We start from the raw sequence: 26326 nt of genomic DNA, 5'->3' as shown, positions 1-26326 counted from the left end.
TCTCACTTGCTGCATTGCTTTGGGGAGAGTATTGAACCTTTCTGAGTCTCAGCTCAGCTGCCTCATCTGTAAGATGGGTACACGAACCACAGTGTCTGCCTCATTGAGGTGTTAGGATGGTTAGCGGAGGGAATGGGCGTGAACACATAGCACAGCACCTGACATAGAGCATGCACCCCCAAATCGGTAGCTATTGTGATGGCAGCCATTATCTCTGCATAATTTGAATCTGGTCCTTTACTTAACTAGGCCTCCAGTCCCTCCGTCTGGGTCCTTGCATGTGAGGAAGAGAATGCTGGGAAAGTGCCCTGGTCTTGTCTGCAGGCCCCATGGACCATCCTTTCCTAAACCTCACCCATTTAAACAAGGAATTCTAACTCCTGCCTCCTCCAGCAGCAAAGCTCACCTCCTACTTCTTGTTCACTGGCTTCTGTGACCTTCAGGGCCCACTAAGACAGGTGACCCACGGACATATGTCCATTGTCTCAGGTAAAATAGAGGCCAACATTAAACAGAACATTAATACCTGATATGCCTTGTGTTGAATACCTACTTTACAGTAATTGATTTGAACACAAATAACCATTAGGTCTGAAATACAGCAAGGTCATCCATGGCTTATACTATCTTTTTCTTTTCCTTTCTCCCTGGCTTAGACACACCCTCCCTCCTACTCCTCCCCCCCCCCCCCCACCTTTTAATCTTGAAAATGTTGGCAGATTTTCTTTCTTTTCTTTTCTTTCTTTTTTTTTTTTTTTACATACCTCCCCTTTCAGGCTGACGGTCTTTATCCCTATTCAACTAATGAGAAACCTGAGTATAAAGACTAAGGTATTTGCTAAAGGGCTGGACCAACTCTACAGCGATAAATATCCTCAGTCTCCTGGGTTCCAAGGTCTATCTAATATTTACCTGGCTCACCTGTGCTCAGTCACCTCTTTTTTTAGTGCTCAAAGGTCAGTCTTTTGTCATTTGGTTTTCAGGACATCCCCTTATGTGACCGGTTCTTGGTTTTGTGCCACTACCCACCCCAAGGGCCCTTTGTGAGCGTCTCTAGCTTTGGGAAGCATCTTCCCTCAAGTTGTGAAGTCCGTGGAAATATTACCTAGTTCATAATACTACCTACCATTCAAATTAGGAGCCAAGGAAGGAACCCCATATATCAACCTGGAGCTCGAGACCCCTCCTCCCCTCCCCCTGCCCCACTGCCGATTCAATGTGACATCAAGAATCTTAGCAGCGTGAAGGGACGGGGCTGCACGGTTTCCAGGTCTAGAAGTTCTGCTTGGAGCCGAGGACGGCTTTAGCGAGCTGCAGTTGTCTCAGGAGTGGTGAGAAATACTGAGGTTGGGTCTCACCAGTCTGTTCCTCAGGAACATCAAACAGCATCTGCTCAGAAACCGTATCTCAGTCCTGCACCATCAAAAGGGAATGTGAGTCTGCCAGGTGGGTTTACAAGAACGGCCTCTCCCTTCCCAGCTCAGGTGCTGCTGTTTACGGTCCTGGGGCTCTATGGACTCATCCTGTCCAGCCCCGGGGGCCACGTCTTGAGCTTTGTACAGGTAGCAGGCTCCCAGGTAAACAGCTGTATTGATATCTTTGTTCTCTAACCTTCAGGGGTGCTTCCTAAACCCAACCCCTGACTCTGTTTTTGTTTCCCCACCTCAAGTGAACCTGTGCAGCCATCTCAGCTGTATTTTGTGGTAATTAAGAAAGAGCCTACTTAGGTCACTTTCAAGATTTAATGCTTGGCCTCAGGGCTGATCACCCTCAGGTGTCCAGCAGGGCCATATGGAGAATAATTATGCCTCATTAATACAATTACAGTTAAAGATATTTCCCATTAGGATGCCCAACATTCCTTGGACACATAAGGGTGCATAAATAATTTTCTTCTAGAATTTGATGCCAGGAAAAAGTCTGCCGAGTTCAAACACCTGGTGAATATGTCCTTCTTCCTAAGTAGTATTTATAATTTATTGTCTGCCTCTTTCAAAAAGCACCTGAAGATAACAAAAACAAAATAGATATAGGGTGAAAGGAATGAAGAATGATATTCAGGACAAAGATGAAGAAGTCAGAAAGCAATTGGAAGGGGAGACAGACTCAGAGGCTGCGATGAATTTTTTTCCCCCTGAAATTGAGCAGTAAATTTAGTTCTTGCCTGGCAGCAGAGGCAGTTAGACACCACAAGAAATTATAGAGTGTTCATCTAATTAAAGAATACCGCAAAACTATTTGCTCAGAGAAAGGCATTTTCCTGGAGGTAAAGGAAAATGGCTACAAAAAGAGCTGCTGGATCCTGGTCCACCTGCCGCCCCACCCCCTCCCTGCTCCCCAGGCACCTGGATGAGCCCGTGGAGGGCCACGTGGGGTCTGTCCCTGGCAGCAAAGTAATAGTTGTCCACCTTTTCTCTGAGCAACAAATGCTTCTGTGGCTCCTATGAGCCTCTTGCTCAGCCCCAGACTCTGCAGTTAATTGATTTGGAATATCTTCACCTCCCACTGGACCCTTCTATCTCAAATCTCTCCTTGTGCAAAAAGACTTTTCTGATGGCAATTTGGCTGACACTCCATGAGCTGTGCTAGTCAGGCTGCCAGTACCCCATCATAGCATCATTCAAAACTGCCAACAGGTGGAAACAACCCAAGTGGCTGTTGACGGATGAGCAGAAAAAAAGATGGTATAGACACACAATGGAGTATTACTCAGCCTTAAAAAGGAAGGAAATTCCAACACATGCTACAACATGGATGAACCTGGAGGACATTATGCTAAGTGAGGTAAGCCGATCATAGACAAATACTGCATGAGTCCATTTCTAGAAGGCACCAAAAGAAGTAAAATTCGAGACAAAGTGGAATGGTGGGTGCCAGCGGGCAGTGGGGAGCAGGGACTGGGAGGGGAGGGAGGAGCAGAGAGCAGTTGTTTAATGAGGATGGAGTTTCAGTTTTCCAAGATGCCGAGAGCTCTGGGGGGTGCCTGGGTAGCTCAGTCGGTTAAGTGTCCAACTTCAGCTCAGGTCACGATCTCACAACTCTTGAGTTTGAGCCCCACGTCAGGCTCTGTGCTGACAGCTCAGAGCCTGGAGCCTGCTTCGGATTCTTTCTCTCCCCTCTCTCTGCCCCTCCCCTGCTCATGCTCTGTCGCTCTCTCTCTCTGTCAAAAATAAATAAACATTAAAAAAAACTTTTAAAAAAGATGCAGAGAGCCCTGGGCATGGTGGTAGTGATGGTTGCCCAACAATGTGGATTATTTAATACTGCTGAATGGTTATGATGGTAAACTTTGTGTTAAGTCTATTTTACTACATTAAAAAAAAAACATAAACCAACCAGCCAATCATCCAACCAGAAAAACAAAACAACCCCAAAACTGCCATTGATTAGTTATGGGTGATCAGAAGAGCAAAATGCACCCCACATTCCTTTTCCACCCTCCCTGAGAAGCCTCTCTCCTGCCCCAGAACCACCTTCCTAGGCCTCCAGACTCCGTTGTTTACCTTCTTGTTTTTCTCATACAGGTCCTTCAGCAGGGCATCCAGCTCATTCTCATCAATGTAGCCACTCCCGTCCTGGTGATGGGGAGCAGAGGAGAGGCAGCACAGAGCTCTGGAACTCAGGCCCCGCCACCCCTGACCTTGCCTCCCCATTCCCTCAACTCTTCCCGGGGGCCTGCAGAGTCTAACCTTCCCTTTACTCTGTGCAGAAGGTGTTCACACCGTGCGGTGCCAGGATGACACCTAACTGCTGACTTTTACCAGTCAAGGCAGGAACAGGACATTTTGGGGCAAATTTGCATTCTGGTGTTTTTCATTTGCATTACAAATATAAATGAGGTTCAAGAAGCATTTAGCTAACTCCCTGCGATGTCAGGATGAATACAGGGGCTATTTGAAGTTTATCCCCCACCCTTTGGTTATGAGGGGGACTACGGGAGTCACACGGGTGGGGGCAGTAAAGGAAGGGCGGTGCATGGTAAGGAGGCCTTCTCACTCCCAACTTCTTAGCAAAACAATCGGCTCCAGTGCACAATTATGACCTGGCACCAAGGGCGCAGTACTGAGCGCCTCCTGATTCCGAAGGACAGGGTTGAGCCATTTGGCCAGGGGCTCCCCTGCCGATGGGGCCCCCTGCTTTTCTGTCGCATGCTGTCCTCCCTCTTACCTTGTCGTAAAATGTGAAGATCGCATTGAACTCCTCAGAGGTCAGTTTCATGCCCTGTAAGGTCCAATGTATTAAAGAGAGAAGCAAAAGCCCTGGAGAGTGTGTGTGTGCTAGTGAGGGCATGTGTCTTTGTGCACGCGTGTGTGTGCATGTGCATCAGTGAGTGCATTTGTGTGTGCACGTGTATGCGTGCATGTGTATGCATGTGCACAAGTGAGTGAGCACGTGCCTGCATTTGCATGTGTATGTTTGCATGTGCACATGTGCATATGTGCACAAGTGAGCGAGCTAGTGTGTGTCTGTGCATGTGTATGTATGTGTGCGCGCATGTGTGCATGAGTGAATGAGCGCATGTGTGTGTTTGCATGTATATGTGGGTATGCACACGTGTGCACGTGTGTGCATGCACACACGTGCGTGTGCACTTGTGCATAAGTGAGTGCACGTGTCTGCATGTATATGTGTATGTGTGTACAAGTGAGTGCATTTGTGTGTGCACGTGTATGTGTGCATGTGAGTATGTGCATGAGTAAGCGAGCACATGTGTCTGTGTGTGCACACGTATGTGCGTATGTGTGCATGAGTGAGCGAGTACATGTCTCACTGTGCACCTGTATGTGTGCATGCACACATGTGTATGTGTGCACGAGTGAGCAAGTGCATGTGTCTGAGTGTGCATGTATATATGTGCATGCACATGTGTGTGGAGGGTGGACAGGAGGGTGGCAGAGTGAAGCACACAGGGATGAGGGAAGGGAGGAAGTGAAGAAAAGCAGAGTGGTTCTTTTACCTGAAATTTAAGCAGGAAGTTTTCCTGTACAGGCAACAGTCTGGAAAGAAAGCGTTAGAGCAGAGCTTAGGAGACAGGGTAGAGGCAAGAACAACTGGCACGTGGGGGGATGCAGAAGCAGTGCCTGTACTTCTGGAACCATCTCTGAGCACTTAGGAATTAGTGGCAAGTTCTAAAAAGAGGGAGGCAGACACACTGAGGTACTGACACTCTATCTAGCTTGGTCTTGAGCTTCAGGACCCCTGAACTGTCACTCTCCCTGCTGATTGGTCTTAGAGCCAGGGCGGGTGGCACAGGAATGGTCTGCACAGGTCCTGGTAAAAGTGATCGTGGGAGTGAGGTCAGGCACTTACCGGGACATCTCCGAGAGGCCCAATTTGCCATCCCCGTTCAGGTCAAACATCCGTAGCTGTTTAGGACAGACAGAGGTGCCTGGGTTATTTGCTTTGACCTCTCATGTGGGACCTTGACCTGCCATCCCCTTCTACTGGACAGGAAGGAGGATGGGTGGGGTGGCCTCCTGCCTCTTCTGAGGTCACCTGGAGGTCAGGGACCAGCATGGTCTAAATTGATCACTGCTCCTCCCTCCCCTTCTCGGGGCAAGGGCCACAGAAACACAGCCAGCCAGCACCAAAGGCCCACCCTCCCCAAGCCCATCCTCTCCTGGAGCTGTGGAGGTTGTCATGGAAACAGATGCTCCCAGTCTCCCACTAGCCCAGTGAGGATCTCAGAGAAAGGGTGTGTGGGGCCATGAACTAGCATCCCTTTTGCCAGTTGCCACTGGAGTCCCTTCACCTGGGCCTGGAGACTCAACCTGAAAACCCAGAATCCCACTGGCTTGGGGCCCCAGTCCTATGCCCCTGGAGGCGTAAGGGACACTTCTGCCCACTTACTATGGTTTGGGTATATTCTTGGAGCTTGGGCTCATCATATGGCCGGTTTGCCTTCTTCAGCAGGTCAGACAGAAATCCCTAGAATACAAAAGGTCTCTTCAGAGCTCCTTACTCATTCAGTAGTTCTTCCCTCATAACTTGTTCAGTTAGTCAACGTTGTTTTCTGAGGTCTACCATTTGTATGGTTTCCATCCTTCATAATCCCCTAATCCCTAATGCTTGTGGAATGACCATGAAGGCCTGGAGGTAGCTCCTGGATGCAACTTCACCCCATAAGATAGGCTTCTCAGAGGGCCCAGGACACAGGGCTAAGCAGTGCCTGGGGATCACTAGTTCCAGAGGAATGTAGGGGTATATGTAGAAGTCAGAAGGCCAATCTGATAGGATTGCCTTGGAGGTGCCTGTCCTGGGCACTGACGTGCAAAGGAGTGTAGTCGGGTTGAACTCCGTGGCCCTGCAGCTCCATGTTACTGATTTCACATGGCTGTCCTGAACATGTTCACCAATTCAGAGCCAGGCTTAAGTGTTCCTAGGCAGAACACGAACCCATGTTCCTCACCCAACGTCTCCTCCCTCCCCAGGTTCCTTACACCTACCACCAACTGTGGCCTCAGTCCCTTTCTCCATGCCTTCCATGCCCTCCCCCAGGCCCATCCTACCTTGAGTTCGTTGGCTTCAATGTAGCCACTTCTGTCTGTGTCATACTTCCGCCAAGCCTGCAATGGGAATGCCAACCCAGTTGCAAAGACCTGTCAGTATCTATAAGCCTCCTTCCAATTTCCTTTAATGGACCGGGCTGGGTCTTGATGTTCAAGAATATTACAGTGGGATGGGGGCATGGAGATGGGCTAGCCCAGTCCCTTTCAAGTCACAGAAGAAATGGGGGAAAGTGTCATGGCCAAGGTCACATAGAGAAGGAAAAAAAAATGCTCGGACAAGGTCTCCCTACTCTATCTGGCTACAAGCCTGGGTCTCTTTTTGGATCATTTTGTAACTAGGGTTTTGTTTTGTTTTTTTGAATGGTTTATGGTTTTCTAAGGTGCTAACCAAGCAACTTCTAGCACTAACATCTGACGGATCCAATTTTTGCTGTGGGTATATATAGCATGTCCTTTCACTGCTCTCAAATCTTCTCATTCTCTGGGTGGTGGACCTCACTGTACCCCCATCATGGTGCACATGGCAGCCATGTCTGCATGAGAACAGAACTGTAGTACAGTCTGCTTGTTTGGAGTATCCCAAGGCCACTCCCCATCTGTGTGATAAAAAAGCATTCCTTTTTCTGTTTTTAGGGAAACCACCCCTCTCCCTGCTCAATCCAGAGAACCCGTTTCCCCAAATCTTTGATCTATGTTGGTGCCTGATCATATTTCTTATATTTTCTTTCCAGTGGTCTTGCCTTGGCTTTTCCTCTCTTCTCCCTCAGCTCCAGACTGCACACTGGACATCAGTGACACTTGGTTTTATGAGAGTCAGCAAGCACAAATTATTTTGCCAAATTTGGGTCTCCTGCCTCCCTTCCCTTTCCCATGCCATCTCTCCCTTTTATTGCCAGGAGTGTGAGTTTATGGATATCCCAGGATCTTTCTTCCATACCAGCAAACAAGGCTGTGTAATTCTCCTGGGATAGTTGTGGATCAGGATATCTGGTAGTTTTCTTTTTATCCTGATTTTTTAAAAAGTTATGAGACACAAGCAAATCCCAACAAAAGGGCAGCCTTATATCAGAGACAACTTGGATAGATGGTATCTGACTGTGGAGTGTCTTTTCTCTGGGGGGGAAAAATGCTCTGGTTCCATCAAAATATTCTTTCTCATGCCCAGAAAGCCTGCCTTTGAGAAAGTACTAAGAAATATGTGCAGGTTTACAAGTATGACTTCACCATCCACCTGCATATACTTAGTACATTAGAATTTAGTTCATCTGAGTCTTGACTGGGAAAAAAGGCAGACACCCCCTAAGTTGCCTAAAAGGAGGGTAACCTGAAGGGACCCTAGTCCTCACTCAGAGCAAAGCATCACTTTGCTTTTTGCTTTTTTTTTGGAGAGATCCTCCCACTGGGTCTGACCTCCCTCCCTCCCTGGATCCTCCCCTACCCCCATGCTCTCCATCCCCATGCTCTCGGCTCACTTCTCTCCCCACCAGTACTTTGTGCTCGTCCATCAGTGAGTGGGCCATTCTCTTCCCATTCAAGGAAAAGAGTTCAAGAGACCTGGGCTTTGTGAAATCTCAAAGAAATCCTGAGGCATCACTAAAATTAGAAATTACAATGTTGTGCTTAGCAGTGGGACAGAGCTATCTGACAGCACAAGGCTTTCAGAGCGGCAGAGGGACCAATTCATGTTTCCAGCTGATAAAAATGGAGCAAATGAACAACCCAGGGGGGTGGTACTGTGGGATGGTGGTGTCTCAGGAAACTTGGTGGGGGTGTTGGCTCAGCAGTTATACTGTGGATTAAAGGATGAAGACAGATAAGAATATGGAATTATGTCAGCTACACAGAGAGAAGCCACTAGTGATTTTGACACACAGAGACAGAGACAGAGAAAGATATTTTTTGCTTCTCTTTAAGCATTTAAGCAAGCTATCGTCATCCCCATTTTCCAGATCAGAGGTAGAATAGAAGCCAGTCTTTGGCTGCCTTCCTATCAGAGAAGGAGCCATCAGGCATAACTCTCCCTTTCCTACGCAGCAAAATCGACACCCACAAAAACAGCATTCTTACAAGTATATGCAGACTCCTCACCCCCACCCCCATAGGCAAGAGAAGGGACTAAGAACAAAATCCAGAGTGTCAATTACTAGCTATGGAATCTTGCCATCTTGAAAAAAAAAAAACAAAAAACTGGAGAAAATCCTTTAAAGCACCATACAGTGAAATACATATCTGATGCTTAGGCAAGGTGCCACTTAAAAAATGACTTTTCTGCCCTTAGAATCGGTTATTTCCAACCAACTCTTTATCCATGAGGGGAACTCAATGCCATGTGGGGTTCTGGGCAGTAAGTCACGGAGAGGGGATTACCGGTGTCTGGAAAGGGATTTAACACGAGGAATGGCAACTCGAGTCAAGCTGAAGGCCAGTCATTATCATAGCAGGCAGTGTGTGTGGGGTATGGGTTGAGTTTCACTGTGAGGGACACATACATTGAATGGCTAGGGTGCAGAGTCCCAGAAAAATACCAAGAAATAATTGGTAGTTTTCCAGGTATCAGGATTAGTCATATATCTAGTTGAGCCATATGGAATTTGGACTTTTTGTAAATCAAAAATGGTCAAATAGCAACAATTTCACATGGTTCAATCATTTGAATATTACTCAAAAGACACGCAAGGATGTTCTATTTCACATGAAGATTTCAAAGAATTTCTGTTGCCAAGATCTATTTTAAAGGGGGGGGGGGTGGGCAGTGAAGTGCAGACTACAGTTAAAAATCAGGACTGGAAGATACCACAAGCTGGAATTCTCCCTGGGTTTTCCATCTTCAGGATGGCACATAAATCCATGCTCCCCACGCATGCTCTTTAGAACCCTGACTTCAAGGGACACTAATGTTACTGAGAACAAATCATGTGAGATCTTGGAGCCAAATAATGTGAAACAGGCCTCTTCACTGCAGGATTTCTCAGAAACCATAAGATACAAATGTCTATGACCAATTCCCAAAGGGGAGATAAGTGTGTACATGGCATTTCCCAAAGGTACTTGACCCACACTTAATTCTCACCATACTCTCCACACTTTGACGTGCACATATCATTTGGGGATTTTGTTAAAATGTAGTTTCTGATTCAGTGGGCCGGGGACTCTGCATTGCTCACAAGCACCCAGGGGATGGTGATGCTGATGCCGCTGGTCCACGGACCCCACTTGGTGAGTAGGGCTCGGAGGGCTTTACCATCTCCCAAGGGACCATTCCCTGGCGTCTGGGTGGGCCTGGCTCTGAACATGGGAGAAAGGCAGAAGAGTGTGCAGGGAAAAGGCAGCGCCTTGGCCTCACCTCCATAAACTCGGTGCTGGAGCCCACGTGCTGCCTGAAGCACAGAAGGAAGTTCTCCTCCGTCGGCAGGATCTGCGCCAGCTGTGGGGGCCAGAGAGCAACAGAGACATTACGGAGGGCCCTGCCAGGAGAGTGGGCGAGTAGCCTTTCCTGGGTGGAGGATGGTGAAATGGCCAGTGGCAAGGCAGCGTGGGAGCTGCAATTTGCTTTCTTTGAGATTCGTCCTTCAAAAGGGAAGAAGGATGTTCTGAGAAGTGCATCTGGGTCACCCCAGATCTTAAGAGTATGAGCAGCTGGAGGGACAGGAAACTGGTGCCACTTTAAAAGGCAAGTATCCAGTCTCAAAAGAATACTTAGTAGAGCATTCATTCCATCTATATAAAATTCTAAAAAATGCAACCTAATCCTAGCTTAGCGGTTGCCTAGGATAGGATGGCCCGCACCAGGTGGAGGAACATTTTGACAGTGATAGAAATGCTGTATCTTGATCGTGGGTGGCAATTACATGGTTGTACACAACTGCCTCAACTCACGGAACGGTACACTTCAAATCGATGCAGTTTATTGTATGTAAATTTTTACCTCAGCAAATCTGATTTTTAGAAAATGCAGATACCTTTGTTCAGCACACACTGCTGGCCATCCCCCAGTCCCCCACTTACTTCGCTCTGGGCTTCCCCTGGTCACGGGCACATTCTGATTGGGCTGAGTCAGCTAAATGTGCTCTTGTTTCTGTTGTCAGTGATTGGCTTATGGGTAGGCATGTGATCTCGCTCTGCCCAGTGAAGTGTGAGGGGAGGTGTGCTAAGGGTACTTCTGGGAAAGGTTTCCTTGTACCTGTGAGGGGCCAAATAAGGTGGATCCTTTGTGGTTGTGTGTGGATGTGCTGCCTGGAACTGCTGCAGCCATCCTGTTTACCAGCCTGAGGATGAAGCTGTTTTGGGGGCAGAGAACAGAACCAAGAGAGGCAATGGGGAATCTGGGTGGCGCAATTGGTTAAGCATCCAACGCGATCTCGTCTCAGGTCACGATCTCACAGTTCGTGAGTTCAAGCCCTGCATCGGGCTCTGTGCTGATGGTGTGGAGCCTGCTTGGGATTTTGTCTTTCCTTCTCTCTGCCACTGCCCCACTTTCTCTGTCTCTGTCTCTCTCAAATAAATGAACTAAAAAAAAAACAAAAACAAAAAAAACAAAACCTGTTTGACAGGCTAGTTGTTTTTAAAAAAAAAAAAAAAAAAGAACTGCAGAGAAGCAGGGCTGGGGACCTGGACTCCTTCATCCGGAGCCAACCTTTCCCATGGCTTTTCTCATTAGGACCCTCTCATAGTTTAAAGCAGCAGTCAGTAAACAATGACCCATGAACCAAGTCTGGCCCAATGCCTGTTTCTGTAAATGAACATATACTGGAACATGGCCACGCCCATGTATTTACATATTGTCTATGGCTGCTTTTGTGCCACAGTGGCTGAATTGAAAGAATTGTAACAATGTATGGCCCACAAACCCTAAAACATTAACCATAATCTGGCTCTTTACAGAAAAAAGTCTGGTGACCCTTGGCTGAAGCCCATTTGAGTCCAGATATTTTGAGACTTGCAGCTTTAGGAATCTGTGCCCTTGGTGCGTTTTCTAGATCCCCTTTAGCTTAGGCTGGTGGGCCATCCCTCATGATGTGAAGGATGACTGTAGTGGCTCATAGCTGTCCCCTGCAGGAGAGCTGCCCTCCACCAAACTGCCATTGCCCCAGTCACCCTCCTCCCCCCCCCCACCGTCCCCCCCCACAGGGGGAGGGAGCTGCCTGTACCAATCACTGACTGAAATGGGAGTACAAAGGGCCACCCCATGCTTTGCCTCAAGGTGAGACCAACTCTGTGGCACAATCTACACTGCAGAGCTCCCTGTGAGATCAGGCCACGACCAGGATCCAGCTGAGACCACATCCTTCCTAAGCTCTTTCCTCTGCCCTCTCCTGCTGCACTCTTCCCTTCTTTTGGGAGTTGTCTCTTAGTAAGTCCCATCGGCTTGACTCTCTGTCTCAGTCTCTACTTCCCGGGCACTGACCTAAGGCAGCTTCCCAACCAGTCCACCCTGGGAGGAGCTATGCCCAGGTTCATGTGCTGCCATCATTAGTCTTGACCTCTAGAACACAGGTAACCAACTAACTGCCAGAGCTGTTCGGTTAGGCACACACACACATGCATATTTGTCTGTGTAAGTATGTATGTATATATGAACGTATGTGTGTGTATACATAAGTTTCATTAAACAAGGAAGCCATTAAACGAGGTGGCCTTAATGCCTCAGTGGCCTTTGTGAGCAATCCAAAGCTGAAGCAAACAGCCAAAACAGCCAACCAGGCTTTCCCAAATAACCATTTAAGCTATAGCCAATCAAATAACTTCCTTGCCCTGCTCCCACTTCTTCTCTATAGAAGTCTTTCCCCGAGCTACTGTTGGTGGAGTGTTCCTAGCCACTTCTGGTTTGGTGCTGCCTCATTCGAATCAATTTTTGCTCAAATGAACTCTTTTTTTAAATTAAAAAAATAAAAAAAAATTAATGTTTATTTTTAAGAGAGAGACAGAGTGTGAGCAGGGGAGGGGCAGAGGGAGGGAGACATAGAATCTGAAGCAGGCTCCAGGCTCTGAGCCGTCAGCACAGAACCCAACGCAGGGCTCGAACGCACAAACCATGAGATTTTTGACCTGAGCCAAAGTCGTATGCTTAACCGATTGAGCCATCCAGGTACCCCATTCTTTACATTTTTAATAGGCCTCAGTTTATATTTTAACAATATGTATATATCTGTGCATGTATAAATGTATGTGTATATATATAAATATATAAATTATACCTGTTATATATGTAAATTATGTGTTGCAATAATTGATTAAAAATTTTGCCTTTGGATGCCTTTAGGTGGGGCATGAACTCTCTTGTTCTCCAGTCGTCTCCCTCCTTTCTCTCTTAAGCTGGGCTCATCACACATTTGCAATAGCTGTGGGGACACTGAGAGCATTTAAGGTCTCCATCCCTGTCTTAAACCAGTGTTTGTTGCTTCTTTCCTTGTGAGACACAGAAAAAGTCCCACCTGTTCTCTTTGGTCAGCCTAAGTGTCGGAGGTGGGGTGGGGGCTCCTAGACCACCACCTCACTGGGAAGTCTAGAAAGGATGCTTGCCCACAGCACAGGACGATCCTCTCCACCTCCCCCCGCCCCCAACCCTGCCGCCACAGCTCTTAGCCTGGACAATAGGACTCACCTCTGCCATTTCGATTTTCCCATCTGAGTTCTTGTCATATTTCTGCATGAATTCCTTCATCTTCTCCCCAAAGTTGTCACTCTTTGACATCTGGAGAAAAACAAATGGGGCTGATTGTGCTGCCGGGCCCCATGTGAACCATGGATCTCTCACCTGCTGGGTGCAGCACCATTGCAAATCATTTTGCGCCCCAACTATGCAGGCACAGAACCAGGCTGGGCCAACGCCCTGAGTGGTCAGGGCTGCACTCTTCTCCTTGCCAAGGTCCCTCCAAATCTAAGTAGTCTCTTCTTCGAGGCTCAGTCACATGACGTTCAAAGAGGGACAGGACATATGCCCCTGTATCATGTAATTTGTGTAACTAAGCATGCTCTTCCCTCTGCCTTTGAGATGGGATTAAACCACAGCTCTATCAGAAGGGTGAGGACTCATTCCCATCACTCAGATGTGAGAACTAAGGCCCCAACATTTTACCAAGGCAGCTTGTAATATAACCCAACTTATTCCAGTGCCCCCCAGTAGGTACTAAGCACTGCACCAAGAAAGGTGAATTGTGCATTTTCTTCTTTCAGATCTAACAGCAATTCGCGACATTTTTTACTCGGACTGCATCCCAGGAGGAATGTGAGGAGAAATTCTTCAGATAGCCAAGGTAATTTAAATCATCCGTTAGATTATTGTGACCATTACAAAGGCAGAGAACTTCAAAAGCTTCTTTAGCCCATTGTTGCCTATCTTAATCTAAGGCTCTCCGAAATTCTCAAATCTTACCCTGGTTTGGGTACTGCAGATTTAATTATATGCATTAATGAGCTCTTCGTCATCCTGAACCAATGGTGAATCTGCTTGGGCAGCTGATGCCTCTCAGCCTCTATGACGACTCTGGGTGCTCTGTGTGCTTCCTTGAACTGGGCCCAGGAGAATCCTAAATTCTTCACTTTAGAGTCTTTTCTGTATCCCTTCAATTGCTTTCTACCTTTGGAACTGGCTTCAATTTATCACTATGTGTTCAACAATATGTGTTGCTTTATACTTACAAGTGTGCACAGAATGATCCTAGGCTCTTATCACAGATGTGGTCATCTGATTTAGCTTTAACAACAGCCTCAGTGAGGTGAGAGGCCCGTCCATTTTACACACACATGGAGGCTGAGGTGAAGTGACTTCTCCCGAGGTCACCAGCTGGTGTAGCTAGAATTGGAACTTGTGGCTCTGGCTTCTAAGGCCAGTATTCCTTCTAGCATAGAACAGCTGCTCTGAATACCAGTCCTGGGTGGTGTCAGTTGAGACTGTTGTTGACAGACTTGAGAATCACCCTTTGATGGCTTCTGAGGAAGGGAATGACTAAGATTTCAGACTAGAAGCACTTCATAAAAACACATTCCTCCGCCTACCCCATGATCCCAGAATCTGTTTTGAAGCCTGTATTTTCTGTGCTCCAGGCTTCATTATCCTAGTAATGAGGGGTGATGGGAGAACAGTTGATAAACAAACCCATGAATCACCTCCATCGCCTAAGCCCATCGCCTAAGCCCATCGCCTGGACCTCCTCCTCACTGGGCGCTCTGTTGGATTCTGGACCAGGAGCTCTTTGCTGGGTTTGTGACTCATCTCTCAAACTGTGCCATGAAGACTTGCTAATAAGCAACGGATTGGCCAACAGACACACAGCAGGGGAAAGCAGAGAGACCGCCAAAGGACCAGTGGGACCTGGGGTAGGGAATGGATCTGATTATGTATATTTGAGAACTAGACGTGGGAACCACAACAGACTAGTTCCAACTACCTTAGCTTTTCAGTATTTCAGACAGTCCTCCAAAGGCCTTAGTGAATTTAATAGTGCCAGCTTGGTACTGTGGGAAATAATGACCCTGCCACTAAGGGGTGGGGACACGATTTGGAGTTGCTTCAGGCAGGCTGAGAAAGGCAGTCTGACACCTCCGTGAATGAGGCTGGTCAGTACTATCTGGTTCAGATACTGGTTTGGAGCAATCCTCTGTTTGCCCCTAGATCCTTGCTGAGGATTCTAGACTGGTCTAGAACAGTGGTTCTCTAGTGGGGATTATTCTGTGCCCCCCGCAGGGACATTTGATAATGTCTGAAGGCAATTTTGATTGTCACAACTTGGAGGCGATGCTAGTGGCACCTCACAGGGAGAGACAGTGATACTTCTAAATATCCTACAATGCACAGGACAACCCCACCCTCCCAACAAAGAATTACCCAGCCCTGTCAATAGTACTGAGGCTGAGAAACTCTGGTCTAGAATAAAGACACTCGAAACCCCCCAGGCATCCAATCTTGAGTCACGATCCCTCTGAGAATCTTAGACTCTGGACTATTCCTTAGGGGAAAATAAAGTTTTTATATACGCATACACAGACACAAAGCTTTGCAGTTTTTTGAGGGGATTCATTAACCGCTAGTATCCATTCATGAACACCCCTCAATCCTAGACACCCAAAGATATTGAAGCAAGGCTTCTTTTCAAGGGATGATTCCAGTTAAAAAAAAAAATCCTTACAAATAAAAGAAAAACTTGGAAGGTCAAAACCAGAGATGTCAGGCCGGCTTAAGAGATACAGAACTTGGGACAGACAATGCTCAAAGCCATGGGCTAGATGATAGAAAAATCAAACAATGGGACAGAGTACTGGTCTTACCATTCCAGAGCCTTTTCTTGCCTTCTCCAGCTCTTGGAAAAAGTTTTCTAGCTCTTTACCTTCAATATACCCATTTCCTGTGAAGAAAGCAAAGAACAAATCAATTGACCTCAGAGCTAAATAGTGAGACTCATGGGGGTGGGGGTGATGGGGAAGTGAGGGGCTTCGTGGAGAACTTCTCACTGGTCAACAAGCAGGTGTCTGGACTGTGTAGTGTTAGGGATGTGGGTCCTGCTCTCAGGGTGTTTGCAACTGATACAGCTGCAAGATTAATAGCTGTGTATCTTTGGGGGTGTACATTCAGTAGTCGGAGAACACTGGGAGGGACCAGCATCTGGGCCAAGCCGGTAGAAGTGAGCAGAGCTGGGAACTGTCCGTAACTGGCTGGGCAAGCAGCAGGAGCTAGAATCCAACAGGGGACAAAAGGTATCAGCATCTGGGTTTGTCAGCAGGTGGTAGGCCCTGGTCACAAGGGTGAGTGAGGTCCGAGGCAGAATTTGGGTCTCTGGAGTAGGAGGATGTACTGAGTTGAAGAATGTTTCCACACTGGGTGCCTGGGGGGCTCAGTTAGTTAAGCATCTGACCTCGGCTCAGGTCATGATCTCGCAGTTTGTGAATTCAAGTCCTGCTTTGGGTGAGCTGGAGCCCTGCATCGGGTGAGCATGAGCCCCACTTCAGGTAAAACACAAGTCCCACTTTGGTTGAGCCTTGCTTCTCTTTCTCCCTCTGTCTCTGTCTCTCTCTGTACCTTGGGGGATTCTCTCTTGAGCCTCTCTCTCTCCGATCCTTGCTCACTTGTACCACCCCCCTCAAAAAAAAGTGTTCTCCCTGGGGCGCCTGGGTGGGTCAGTCAGTTAAGCATCTGACTTGAGCTCAGGTCGTGATCTCATGGTTTGTGAGTTCGAGCCCCATGTCAGGCTCTGAGAGCATGGAGCCTGCTTCAGATTCTGTGTCTCCCTCTCTCTCTGCCCCTCCCCTGCGTCTGTCTCTCTTTCTCTCTCTCAAAAGTAAATAAACATTAAAAAAAAAGTGTTCTCCCCTCCCCCCCAATCCATGTCCAATTAAGATGAGGTCATACTAGATTAGGGTAGGCCCTAATCCAATGACTGGTGTCCTTATAGGAGGCCATGTGAAGACACAAAGAGACACACAGGGAAGAAGACTACGTAAAGACAGAGACAAAGACTGGAGTGATGTATCTCCAGGCTAAGGAATGCCATGGATTGCTGGTGACCACCAAGAGCTAGGAGACAGACACGGAAGGACGGTCCCTTAGAGCCTCTGGAAGGAAGCCATCCTGCCAACACCTTAATTTTGGACTTCCAGCCTCTGGAACTGTAAGGGGAAAAAAAATTCTGTTGTTTTAAGCCACCCAGTTTGTGGTACTTTGTTACAGCAGCTTCAGGAAACTAACACAGAGAGGAAAAGTGGGAGGAGAAAGGCAGGACATCTGTCCTTTGGGCTGGGGGCACCTTGGTCACCGGGATTACGTGTAGGGGAGACAACCCACTGCAAGGCAATGAGCAGAGGCCCTGAGGTCTGTGAGCACAGAGTAAAGCCCTGTTCTGCACTTATTACCTGCAGGACTGTGGAAAGGCATTTCACCTGCCTCATGTGCAAAATGAGTAATTACAATTAAATGGGATTTTGTATGTAAAGCCCATCATCCAACCCGTTGAGTGGACGGTAAATGCTGCTGTTGTTTGAGTTCAATTACTAGAACCTGTGTATAAGAATCTGGGTGAAAACTGCAATTATCAGGACCGGGCCCCAAGGTCAGGGCCTGACTTTTAAGATCAGGACAGGCGAGAGACCCTTTAGGCTCTCAAGTCTTGAATCCAGATAGCCCAGAGACCGGGTTAGCTGAGTCCATGGCCAAGGTCATTAGTCTCTGCTGTGATTGAGAGGAGGCATTTGTGGCTGGGAAATCAGACAGGTCTAGGGCACTGCTCCCCACACTCCTGCAAACTGGACTCTCCTGGGATTTAAAAAAAAATACATGGACATCTGGCTCCTACCCTCAGACATGCTGATGTCATTGGTTTGGGGTATGAACTAGGCATCATGATTTTTTCTGAAGAAAGCTTCCCAGGTGATTTCCATGTGCAGTCATGTTTGGAAACCACTGGCCTAAAGTCAGGTTTCAAATCTGATCTAAAACAATTGAGCACAGTTCTTATAGAGAATAGTCAACTGGTAGCTTTTCTTCAAGGGCATTGGAATTACGAACAGCACAAAGAACATAAAAAAAGGAGTATTTATCCTGGCCTTTGGGGATGGGGTGTGTGTGGGGAGGGTCTTTCTCCCCCTTCACTTCCCCCCCTCCCCCCATCCCCTGAGAATTTCCATTCCCAGTAAATAACCAGAGAGGAGCCCTCTAGTGGAGAAGATGCCACAATAAACATTGCATGCAGAGAACAGGGGGGAGATAAATGATGTACTTTTGTCTGGGGTGGGGAGATGTGATTGTAATTAGGGTGTGGGGAAGGAAGACCTGAATTTCCTTTTTTCACAGAGCATACAGTGGTCATCGTTCTTGGGAGAGTTGGAATCTCATGAGTGTGCGTGTCTAATGGCTTGTGAGGCCAGCTGGAGAGGGGGAATGAGGGAAGGTCCAAGGGCTTTCTGGGCAAGAAGGCAGTCTAGTTGATGAGAACTCTGAGTTGAAGGAACAAGCAATTTTTCTCTTCCTCGGTACTCCTTGCAGTGGTCTGGCTATTCTCCCATTTCTGAGGCAGAAAGCTGAGATGAATTCTGGGCCCAGGCACAGCTTCCAGAAGCCTGGGGCTGGGTTGGACTGGGGCTCAGAGCCGGCACTGTGAGCACGTATAGGGGTTCAAACCAGCAGAGGCCCCAGAGGTGGGCCTCGAGGCGGGATGGGACAGACGCATGAAGGAGGGAGTGTGAGTCTGTTTTGTGAGTGTATTAGGAGGAGGTGGACGCAGACTTGGAGGGGTCAGCCCCAGATGCAGGAGAATGGATTCGAAGGAGCAGCTGCCACTGAGCTCTGAACAGCACCCCTCACCACCATTGCTCCTGCTTTGCATGGTGGCACAACGCACTGTCATTTCTCCGCTGGCTCCCGAACCTGCCGTGGAGGGGTGGGGCAGGGGTGGGGGCAGTCATTCGCACTTCTCGTGGAGGCACCCACACCCAGTTCTCTTCCTGCCTCTACCACTCACCGGTTCACTCTGGGGTGTTGCCTCTCCGAACCTCAGTTTCCTCACCTATAAAACGGGGCTAATGAGGGTGCCTTCCTCACACGGTTGGCAGTGAAGACCCACGGGATAATAACACACAGAATGTGTTGGCCCACAATGAGCCTCCGAGATACCAGTGGTCGTTACCACCATGGCGGTGTTTCTGCTGGCTGCCTAGGCTGGGGAACACCTTGGCTTTGGGCTGCTTGCTTTGGCTAGTAAAGTTTGGGGTGCAGAGGGAGGCCGAAGCACGTGAGGCCAGCACTGAGCCATGTCCCACTGAGCAATCTGAACGGGAAGAAGAAAAACATCAAGGTGCAGACCTGTGGGACCCACCTTTTCCTTGGGGTTTCTCTGAAATTTACAAAGCATACATGTATTTGTGTTTATTCTTGTTCTAGGAAAGTTTTAAGGTGGGTTAACAACCTTAAGAACCAGATAATCAGCCAGCGCCTAAACCAGCAGGAGAGGACGGACACTTGTGAATATCAGTTACTCCTTACAGATACAACACTTTTAATTGATCAAAGCACATCTGCTTCTCTCTTTGCTTCAGCAGATCATTTGAAGCCTCACTATGTGTAAGGCCCTGTGTAGGTTACCATGTGGGGGTATGACGATGTACAAGATCTAGCTCCAGTCTTCCAAGCTGTCACAATCCTTTCAGACACACAGGATCACAACAGGGCAGAACAGAATCCTCTTCTTGTGACAAAGAAACTTGAGGCACAGAGAAGGTAAGCAATCTGTTCAGGAACACACAGCAAGGCAGGACCAGAATTGGAGTATCCTAATTCCTGATCTAGGCTTTACTCATTCATTCATTCACTCAACATTTATTGAGCATCCACTTTGTGCCTGCTGTATGCTAGGCACCAGGGATGTAAAAGTGAGGTAGACAAGGTCTGCTGTGATGGGGCTTATGTTCTAACTGGGTGGGGATAAGGGAGGGGCAGATGGACAGCAAGGGGAAGGAATGATGAGGCAACAGAACAGAGATGGACCTGCCAGGGCTGCTTGATAGGGTGGGCAGGGAAGGCCTCTCTGAGAAGCCCCAGCTACTGGGCAGGGAGGACAAAGGGAGGCGTAAAATCGGACACGGAGAGGAGCCAGGATAGTGCCACGGTAGAAACCAGTCCCCTCCCTGGATCCACCTTGCACGGCGTGGGCAGCAGGACGGTCCCAGAGGCTGCAAGCCCCTCTCACCCTGCTGAATATCCCACCACCACTTCCTCTCTGTGCCCCCAGCAAAGGGACCAAAGGTGCCTCAATTCAACAAACATATATTGTCTGAGGTAAACAACAGTTCAACTTTGTGCCCGGTGCTCAGGGAGCTGTAGATAATTCTAGATGTGGGCTCGTTCCCAGGGAGCATTTAATAGTCTAGTGGGGTGAGGCAGCCAAACAAGAATGGCCAGGATCTACCAGCTGAAGGTGGAGGGAGAAGAGCAGAGATGGGATAGGGAGGCAGGGGCTGTGGGCCTGGAAGGAGCATCCCCCATTTTTGGGGGGAAAGGCCTTTGCTACTTGGTCTCCCTCAGAGCCGCCTCTGTCCATCACCCAGGCGGCAGCTACTGTCTGTCTGGTATGGAGGATGGGCTGGCCAACATCCTTCCAGGGAGGACTTTAGCACTAGACAAATGCATTGCTTTTTCTATGACCCTCTTATCAGGGCATGGGGTGACTGGCCACCACAAAAATCTCAAAAATCTCATGTGGATGGGCATTGACAAGAATGTGGTTACCATAGCAACCGCTACTCCTCACCTTCCTATCAAACCACTTCCCGTGAATGTTAGGAAGGGGCTGGGTGGGAGTCAGGGACACTGCCTCTTTCCTTATTGTACTTGTGCTACCATTCTTCACCATCATGCCTCAATTTCCCCAAATTTATTTATTTATTTATTTATTTATTTATTTATTTATTTTTAATGTTTATATCTGAGAGAGAGAGAGAGAGCACGAGCAGAGGAAGGGCAGAGAGAGAGGGAGACACAGAATCTGAAGCAGGCTCCAGGCTCTGAGCTGTCAGCACAGAGCTCGACGTGGGGCTTGAACTCCCGAACTGTGAGATCATGACCTGAACTGAAGTCGGATGCCTAACCTCAATTTCCCCAAATTTAAAGTGAGACAAAACTGTTTTACAATTAAGCTGATCACAGACACTGGAAAGCCTTGACCAAAGGTTGCTCTGCCCCATGCTGGAAAGAGGCCGACTTGTTTCTCACTGAGACTTGTGTGTACATCCGGATTTTCTAAGACCTGAACAGGCAAGGGAAATTGGAGTAAGAGGTAACAGCCACCAGCTCTGTGGCTCCGAGCCTCAATTTCTTGATCTCTAAAATTGGTATAACTATGTATGCCCTTTCTACTTTATAGAGCTGTTGTGAGAGCCACACAAGGTAATGTTGTGAGAGCATTCTGGAAAATGTAAAATCTCATACAAATGGAAAGCATCATTTTTATACTCTGACTTCTGAACCAGTCCATGGCTGTAAACTCTTCAGCTCAGAGTTTAGAGCATTGGTTCTCAGCCCAGGCGACGTACTAGAGTCACCTGGGAAGCTTTTAAAACAACACCATTGCCTGATTCTTCCCTCCCCGCCCCCCCCTCCCCCCCCCCCCCCCCCCCCCGCCCCAAGCTTCTGATTTAATTGACGGGATGGGGACTTCTTGTGGGCATGTTTTCAAAGCTCTCTCCGTGATCTGAACGTGCAGTCAGGGTTAAGGACTGCTTTAGAGCAGTGAGTCTCAAATGTTAAGGTGTGCAAGAATTACCTGGGGATCTTATTAAAATGGAGAGTCCAATTTAGTAGGTCTGGAGTATAAGGGCCTGCTGTTCAAATTGTGGTCTGTGGAACAGTAGCATTGGAATTGCCTGGGAGCTTGTTAGAAATGCAGAATCCCAGGCACTATCCAAGACCCACTGAGGCAGAAGCATTCGGAGTGAGGTCCAGACATCTGTGTTTTAACAAGCCCTCCTACACACTCAAGTTTGAGAACTACTGGCCTAGACGTGGGAGCAGTCTGTGTCTCTCTGTGATGCACAGGTTAGAGAAATTGAGGACAGGAGTTACGAAGTTTCAGACTCCTCGTTAAGAAAGTGTTCATGAGGCCAAGCCACTTGGTTGTTTGTCTGGGGTTCAAATTTATGGCAAGGCAAATAGCCCTGTACCTCCCAGCCTAAGCACCCTTTGAGACAGTCAAACACCACCCTTTGGGGCTAGAAATTGGCTTCCTGAGATCCTGCCCTGATACTAATATTACTTTTCGTGGTGTGAACCATTTACAAAGAGGGTCCTACTCCCCACCCCTGCTGGTTGGTCTTCAGGACTCGGCCAGGTAAGCAGACAGGTAAGGATGCTAGAGAGAGGGAAAGGGATGAGTCACAGCCTACAGCCTGGTGTCCTATTCATCCCAGGGACAACCTCTGTCCAAACCTGCATTTGTCTTGGCTTCTCTGTCAGTCACCTCAGTGACTTCTAGGGGTGAAAAAACACAGTGCAAACAGCTACTGGATGAATGTTCAGACACGACTTTGAATCTGTTTCTGGGATGCGCCACTTTTGGAACAGTGGTTCTGGGGCTGGGCTGGGTCCCCTGAACCTGTGGACATCTGGCAGCCTAACGCTGGGCCGATTCCCAGGCATGGGGGAGGCCAGAAGGATGGGCAGATGGGCGAGAGAGGAGGGAGGACAGTAGAGAGCCAGGGAGGAGCAGGGGAGGGCCGAGGCCAGAGGCCCCAGATGGGCCTGGCTGGGCAAAGGAGGGCATGGGGTGCCATTGGCCAGGAAAGCCACCAGGGGAGAGGCACTGTTTTTGAAGAGCCTCGCGCCTGCTCTAGTAATTCTGGCTCCCCAGGTGTTAGAAGAGATTTCCCGGAGGGGTCTTCTTAGCCCTGGAAACCTCCCTCAGGGGCTCAGCGAGTGCAGCCACTGGAGTCTAGAGGGGAATAAACAGGGTGAGCGGGCAGGGACGGAGGCTCCCTGGGCTGGTGGCTGCCCTGGCGAGGCGGGCTCAAGTGTTTTGTTTGTCAAAATGGGTCTCAGGGCTGCCTCCCTGGGGAGCCCCAGTGCCTCCCTGGCTGGTGCAATCACCCCCTGGAGGCAGGCTGCTGGGCCTGGGGCACACATGGAGGCCACCAGCGCAGGGCCGCCAGCACGCCGTGAACACTCCATACCAAAGGGCACTGTTAGCAAAGCATTTGGGGGTTTAGGGGTGAAGCAGAGCGGGGGACTGATTCCTAGGGCTTACTCTGGATGGGACAGGAGGCTACTTCCAAAGAACCCCACATCCTGCCATCACAAACCCCAAATCTATGCTCTGCTCTCCCAGATGGACACATGGACCTGACAGAGATTCGTTTGACAGGTAAAAGAAAGCCTCCCTCAGATAACTCTGAACTTGGCTCCCTGCACCAGATGCCTCTGACTTTTTTGTGCCAAGAAGTGGTCGTTTTTATGAGTCCTATAGTCACCTCATGAATAGCACAGTTATAGTGCATTGTAAATGTTGTAGTATTTGTGTAAATAATATATACCGGATATTCTGTAACCCTGTTTGGGAAAAAAAAGTATCTTTTTTCACTGTTCCAGGGGCCTTCATTTAGTATTTCAGTGCGAGTGGCCCAGTCCTCTCTCTCCACCTGGGTGAGGCCCTATGGCTTAGCTCCCTGCAGGTCACAAACTTAGCAGTGACCCGCACTCTGGCAGAGCCTGTTTGGGCGCTCGGGTTGGAGGGTGTTCGCGGTGCGTGTGTTTTAGGGATGTTTCTGTCACTTCCATTGGGTGTAGGAGGGCAGAGCAGGGAAGAAAGGGCAGGGCCTCCCTCTCCCTAATTTTCAAAGGTCTGCAGGCCCACACAGATAGGGAACACAGCTTCCACTCTGCAAGAGGCTTTGAGAACCACCCCATGTCACCAGGGCCATCTGGAGGCAGACGAATGCCCAGAAGAGTCTGGGCAGATTCCCACAACTGGAGACAAATAACTTTTTATATCTTTACTGTTTGGCAGATGAACGCAAGAAACAAAAGCTCTTATACAGTTTTCAAACATGACAGAAATTAACTTAGTAAAAGCAAATGCCTTTTAATTTTATCTCAGCCAGTCTGTAGAGAGAACCACTGTTCTCTATTGTCTATGTTATATTCTGTCAAGTATCTTTCAGCAATTTGCCTCATGAATAATGAAAATGGGGTCATACTATAATCATCCAGCTACCATTTAAAAAATCTTTCTTTTTACATGTTTAAAATGTTTATTTGTGTGTGTGTGTGTGTGAGAGAGAGAGAGAGAGAGAGTGGGGGAAGAGCAGAGAGAGAGGGAGACACAGAATCTGAAGCAGGCTCCAGGCTTTGAGCTGTCAGCACACAGCCTGACATGGGGCTCGAACTCACACACCATGAGATCATGATCTGAATCGAAGTTGGACGCCTTACCAACTGAGCCACCCAGGTGCCCCATAAAAAAAAAATCTTAATAGTACATCTTGGACATTTTCCCACAGCAGTACAAAAGACCCACCTCACTCTGCTTGGTTGTATAATATTCTGCTCTAAAGACTGGCGCAATTCATTTTTCTCCTCACTAATGAAGCACATTCCCCCTCAAATTTTCAGTATTCCAAAGAACTCAGTAAGAGACTCCTTCTCATACCACTTTTTGCATAGGTACAAGTGTACCTAAGTCAGATAGATTCCTAGGGTGAGTGGGATTCTCTACTTGGATCTGAGATGTCTGCTGGCCTCTGGGAGAGAATCCATCTTATCCCTATGATTTCAGTTGCTTCTGAAAGCTAAGGTGTTTCCCTTTAGGGCCACACCTTGGTTCTCCATGGAAATTCCCACTGGCAGAACAGGAGGCTGGTGGCCCATCTGATCAGAACCACTCAGCTGCTTGGATCTTGCAGAGTGAGGATATTCCTGACAAAGAAGTGAGCAGGTAACAACAGGGAAGTGGAGTCAGATATACAGGGCCATGGAAGGGTCACTCAGAGCATGGAAGTGGCACGTGGGCCTTACGGTGTGCTTGGCTACTGTCTTTCCTACCTCTGCCTTTGAGAGATGACATCTGAATCTCCCCCAAATGCGTGAACTTGGGTGACTGAGGAGGAAGGGTTCAGGGATGGTACAGGATTCCTGGCCCCCGCCCCCCGCCACCACTCCTTCCTTCCTCCACCATGAGACTGACGATGATTTTGAAAAGACTCTAACTCTTAGGGCAACGTCACCAGGATGACTCTTTCTCCTGGTTAGGAATAGGCTGAGTTAGGGTCAGAGCCCCCCCACGCCATCTCCACTCTCTTTGGCATTCAGCTTCTCCTAGGATCTCCTTGTCTTTGTTTCCTAGGGGGTCCAGGAGGAGTGGGGCAGTGGCTCCCTGCCCCTGGTGGCTGTGCCTAACTGGGCTCCAGGGACCTGTGAGCTGCAAAAGAGAGTCCTGCCAGAGCTCTTTAAGTTTGTGAGTGGCAGGGGAATCTGTATCAGGAAGAAACCCCCAGATGAAAATAGAAGCCAGAGTTAGTAAGCGGGGTGGTGGTGGGGGAGCAGATAGTGCAGGGAGCTACTGGGGTCTCCCCAGTAGCCTTTGGGTATGTGGGACAGGTAGGGTAAGGAAGGTATGGAGCAAGTCAGTCCACAGCCTAATAATTCTGGGTTCTTTAGTAGAATGCTAACTTGACCGTATCCTCATTTTTCTAAAGCACCTCTGAGCCATCTCTGGCATTTTAAGCCCTTTTGTCTTCTTTCTCTGTTAGGTCTGCAGCCCTTTCTTGGGAATTCCCTGAGGCCATGACCAGAGAGGGCAACGGGGTGTCTGGTGGACAAGGAACCAAGAAGCAAGCATTTAGCTCCCCTTTCATTTCGGAGGAGACAGCCAGAGGCACAGTGGCTTTGGGGGCCTTTCAAGACTATTGTGTCCAGTGCTACCTTAGCTATGCTCCAGCCCAGACAAGGACCCATTTCTGAGATTAAAGGAACTGTCCATCACCTCCAAGCCTGCGGATTGTGGAGGCTCTTCTGTGGGCAAATGAGAGGGCAGCTTGTACCTATCATCATGGAAAAACCCCTCTTCCAACCCAAACGCATGTCCAAAAAGTAGGGCATAAACACTGGCCAGGAACCAGCCCCACTACTACCTTGCTATACAACCTCAGAGAACTCACCCATTGTGTCTGGTTCCTTGTCTGCACAAGGAGAACCACGACCTGCCCAGCAGCCTCACAGTGTGGGACTCAAGAAGGTGTGATTGTATATTGAACAGTACGAGGTCTCAGATAAATGTAAGGATTCGCCTGATTATTGGGAGTGCTATTGGCTGTCCCCCCGAGCATAGGGGGGAAGTAGATCTATGGAG

General features: G+C 48.4%; 1 protein-coding gene and 1 long non-coding RNA gene across 15 annotated transcripts in view; one reads left to right on the top strand and one right to left on the bottom strand.

The window, feature by feature from the left end:
• The window catches only part of LOC106986836 (uncharacterized), a 45587-nt gene extending 19348 nt beyond the window's left edge, over positions 1-26239 (top strand). For 5 of the 13 annotated variants that reach the window (XR_008293461.1, XR_003426238.2, XR_008293468.1 and 2 more), the window contains 3 exons: positions 250-458; positions 2637-2784; positions 3525-4259. This is a non-coding gene — a long non-coding RNA (uncharacterized LOC106986836). Of the gene's footprint in view, positions 1-249; positions 459-776; positions 957-1138; positions 1332-1479; positions 1578-2636; positions 2785-3524; positions 4260-7240; positions 10943-13682; positions 13763-16894; positions 17091-19529; positions 19711-25727 lie in introns of those variants that run through there. The other 8 variants (XR_008293463.1, XR_008293465.1, XR_008293459.1 and 5 more) reach the window with 8 other exon arrangements.
• The window catches only part of CALB2 (calbindin 2), a 28894-nt gene that overhangs the window by 841 nt on the left and 1727 nt on the right, over positions 1-26326 (bottom strand). The window contains exons 2-10 of one of the 2 annotated variants that reach the window (XM_015084985.3): positions 15774-15850; positions 13111-13200; positions 9853-9933; positions 6510-6566; positions 5851-5928; positions 5311-5366; positions 4958-4997; positions 4168-4221; positions 3504-3575 (exon numbers count right to left, since the gene is read on the bottom strand). In XM_015084985.3, coding sequence (XP_014940471.1) covers positions 3504-3575; positions 4168-4221; positions 4958-4997; positions 5311-5366; positions 5851-5928; positions 6510-6566; positions 9853-9933; positions 13111-13200; positions 15774-15850 — 605 coding nt within the window. The remainder of the gene's footprint in view (positions 1-3503; positions 3576-4167; positions 4222-4957; positions 4998-5310; positions 5367-5850; positions 5929-6509; positions 6567-9852; positions 9934-13110; positions 13201-15773; positions 15851-26326) is intronic. The other variant, XM_053210043.1, reaches the window with a different exon arrangement.

This window comes from Acinonyx jubatus, chromosome E2 (genome assembly GCF_027475565.1).
Source record: "Acinonyx jubatus isolate Ajub_Pintada_27869175 chromosome E2, VMU_Ajub_asm_v1.0, whole genome shotgun sequence".
Classification (NCBI taxonomy): Eukaryota; Metazoa; Chordata; class Mammalia; order Carnivora; family Felidae; genus Acinonyx; species Acinonyx jubatus.
This window is presented reverse-complemented; position numbering and strand designations above follow the sequence as displayed.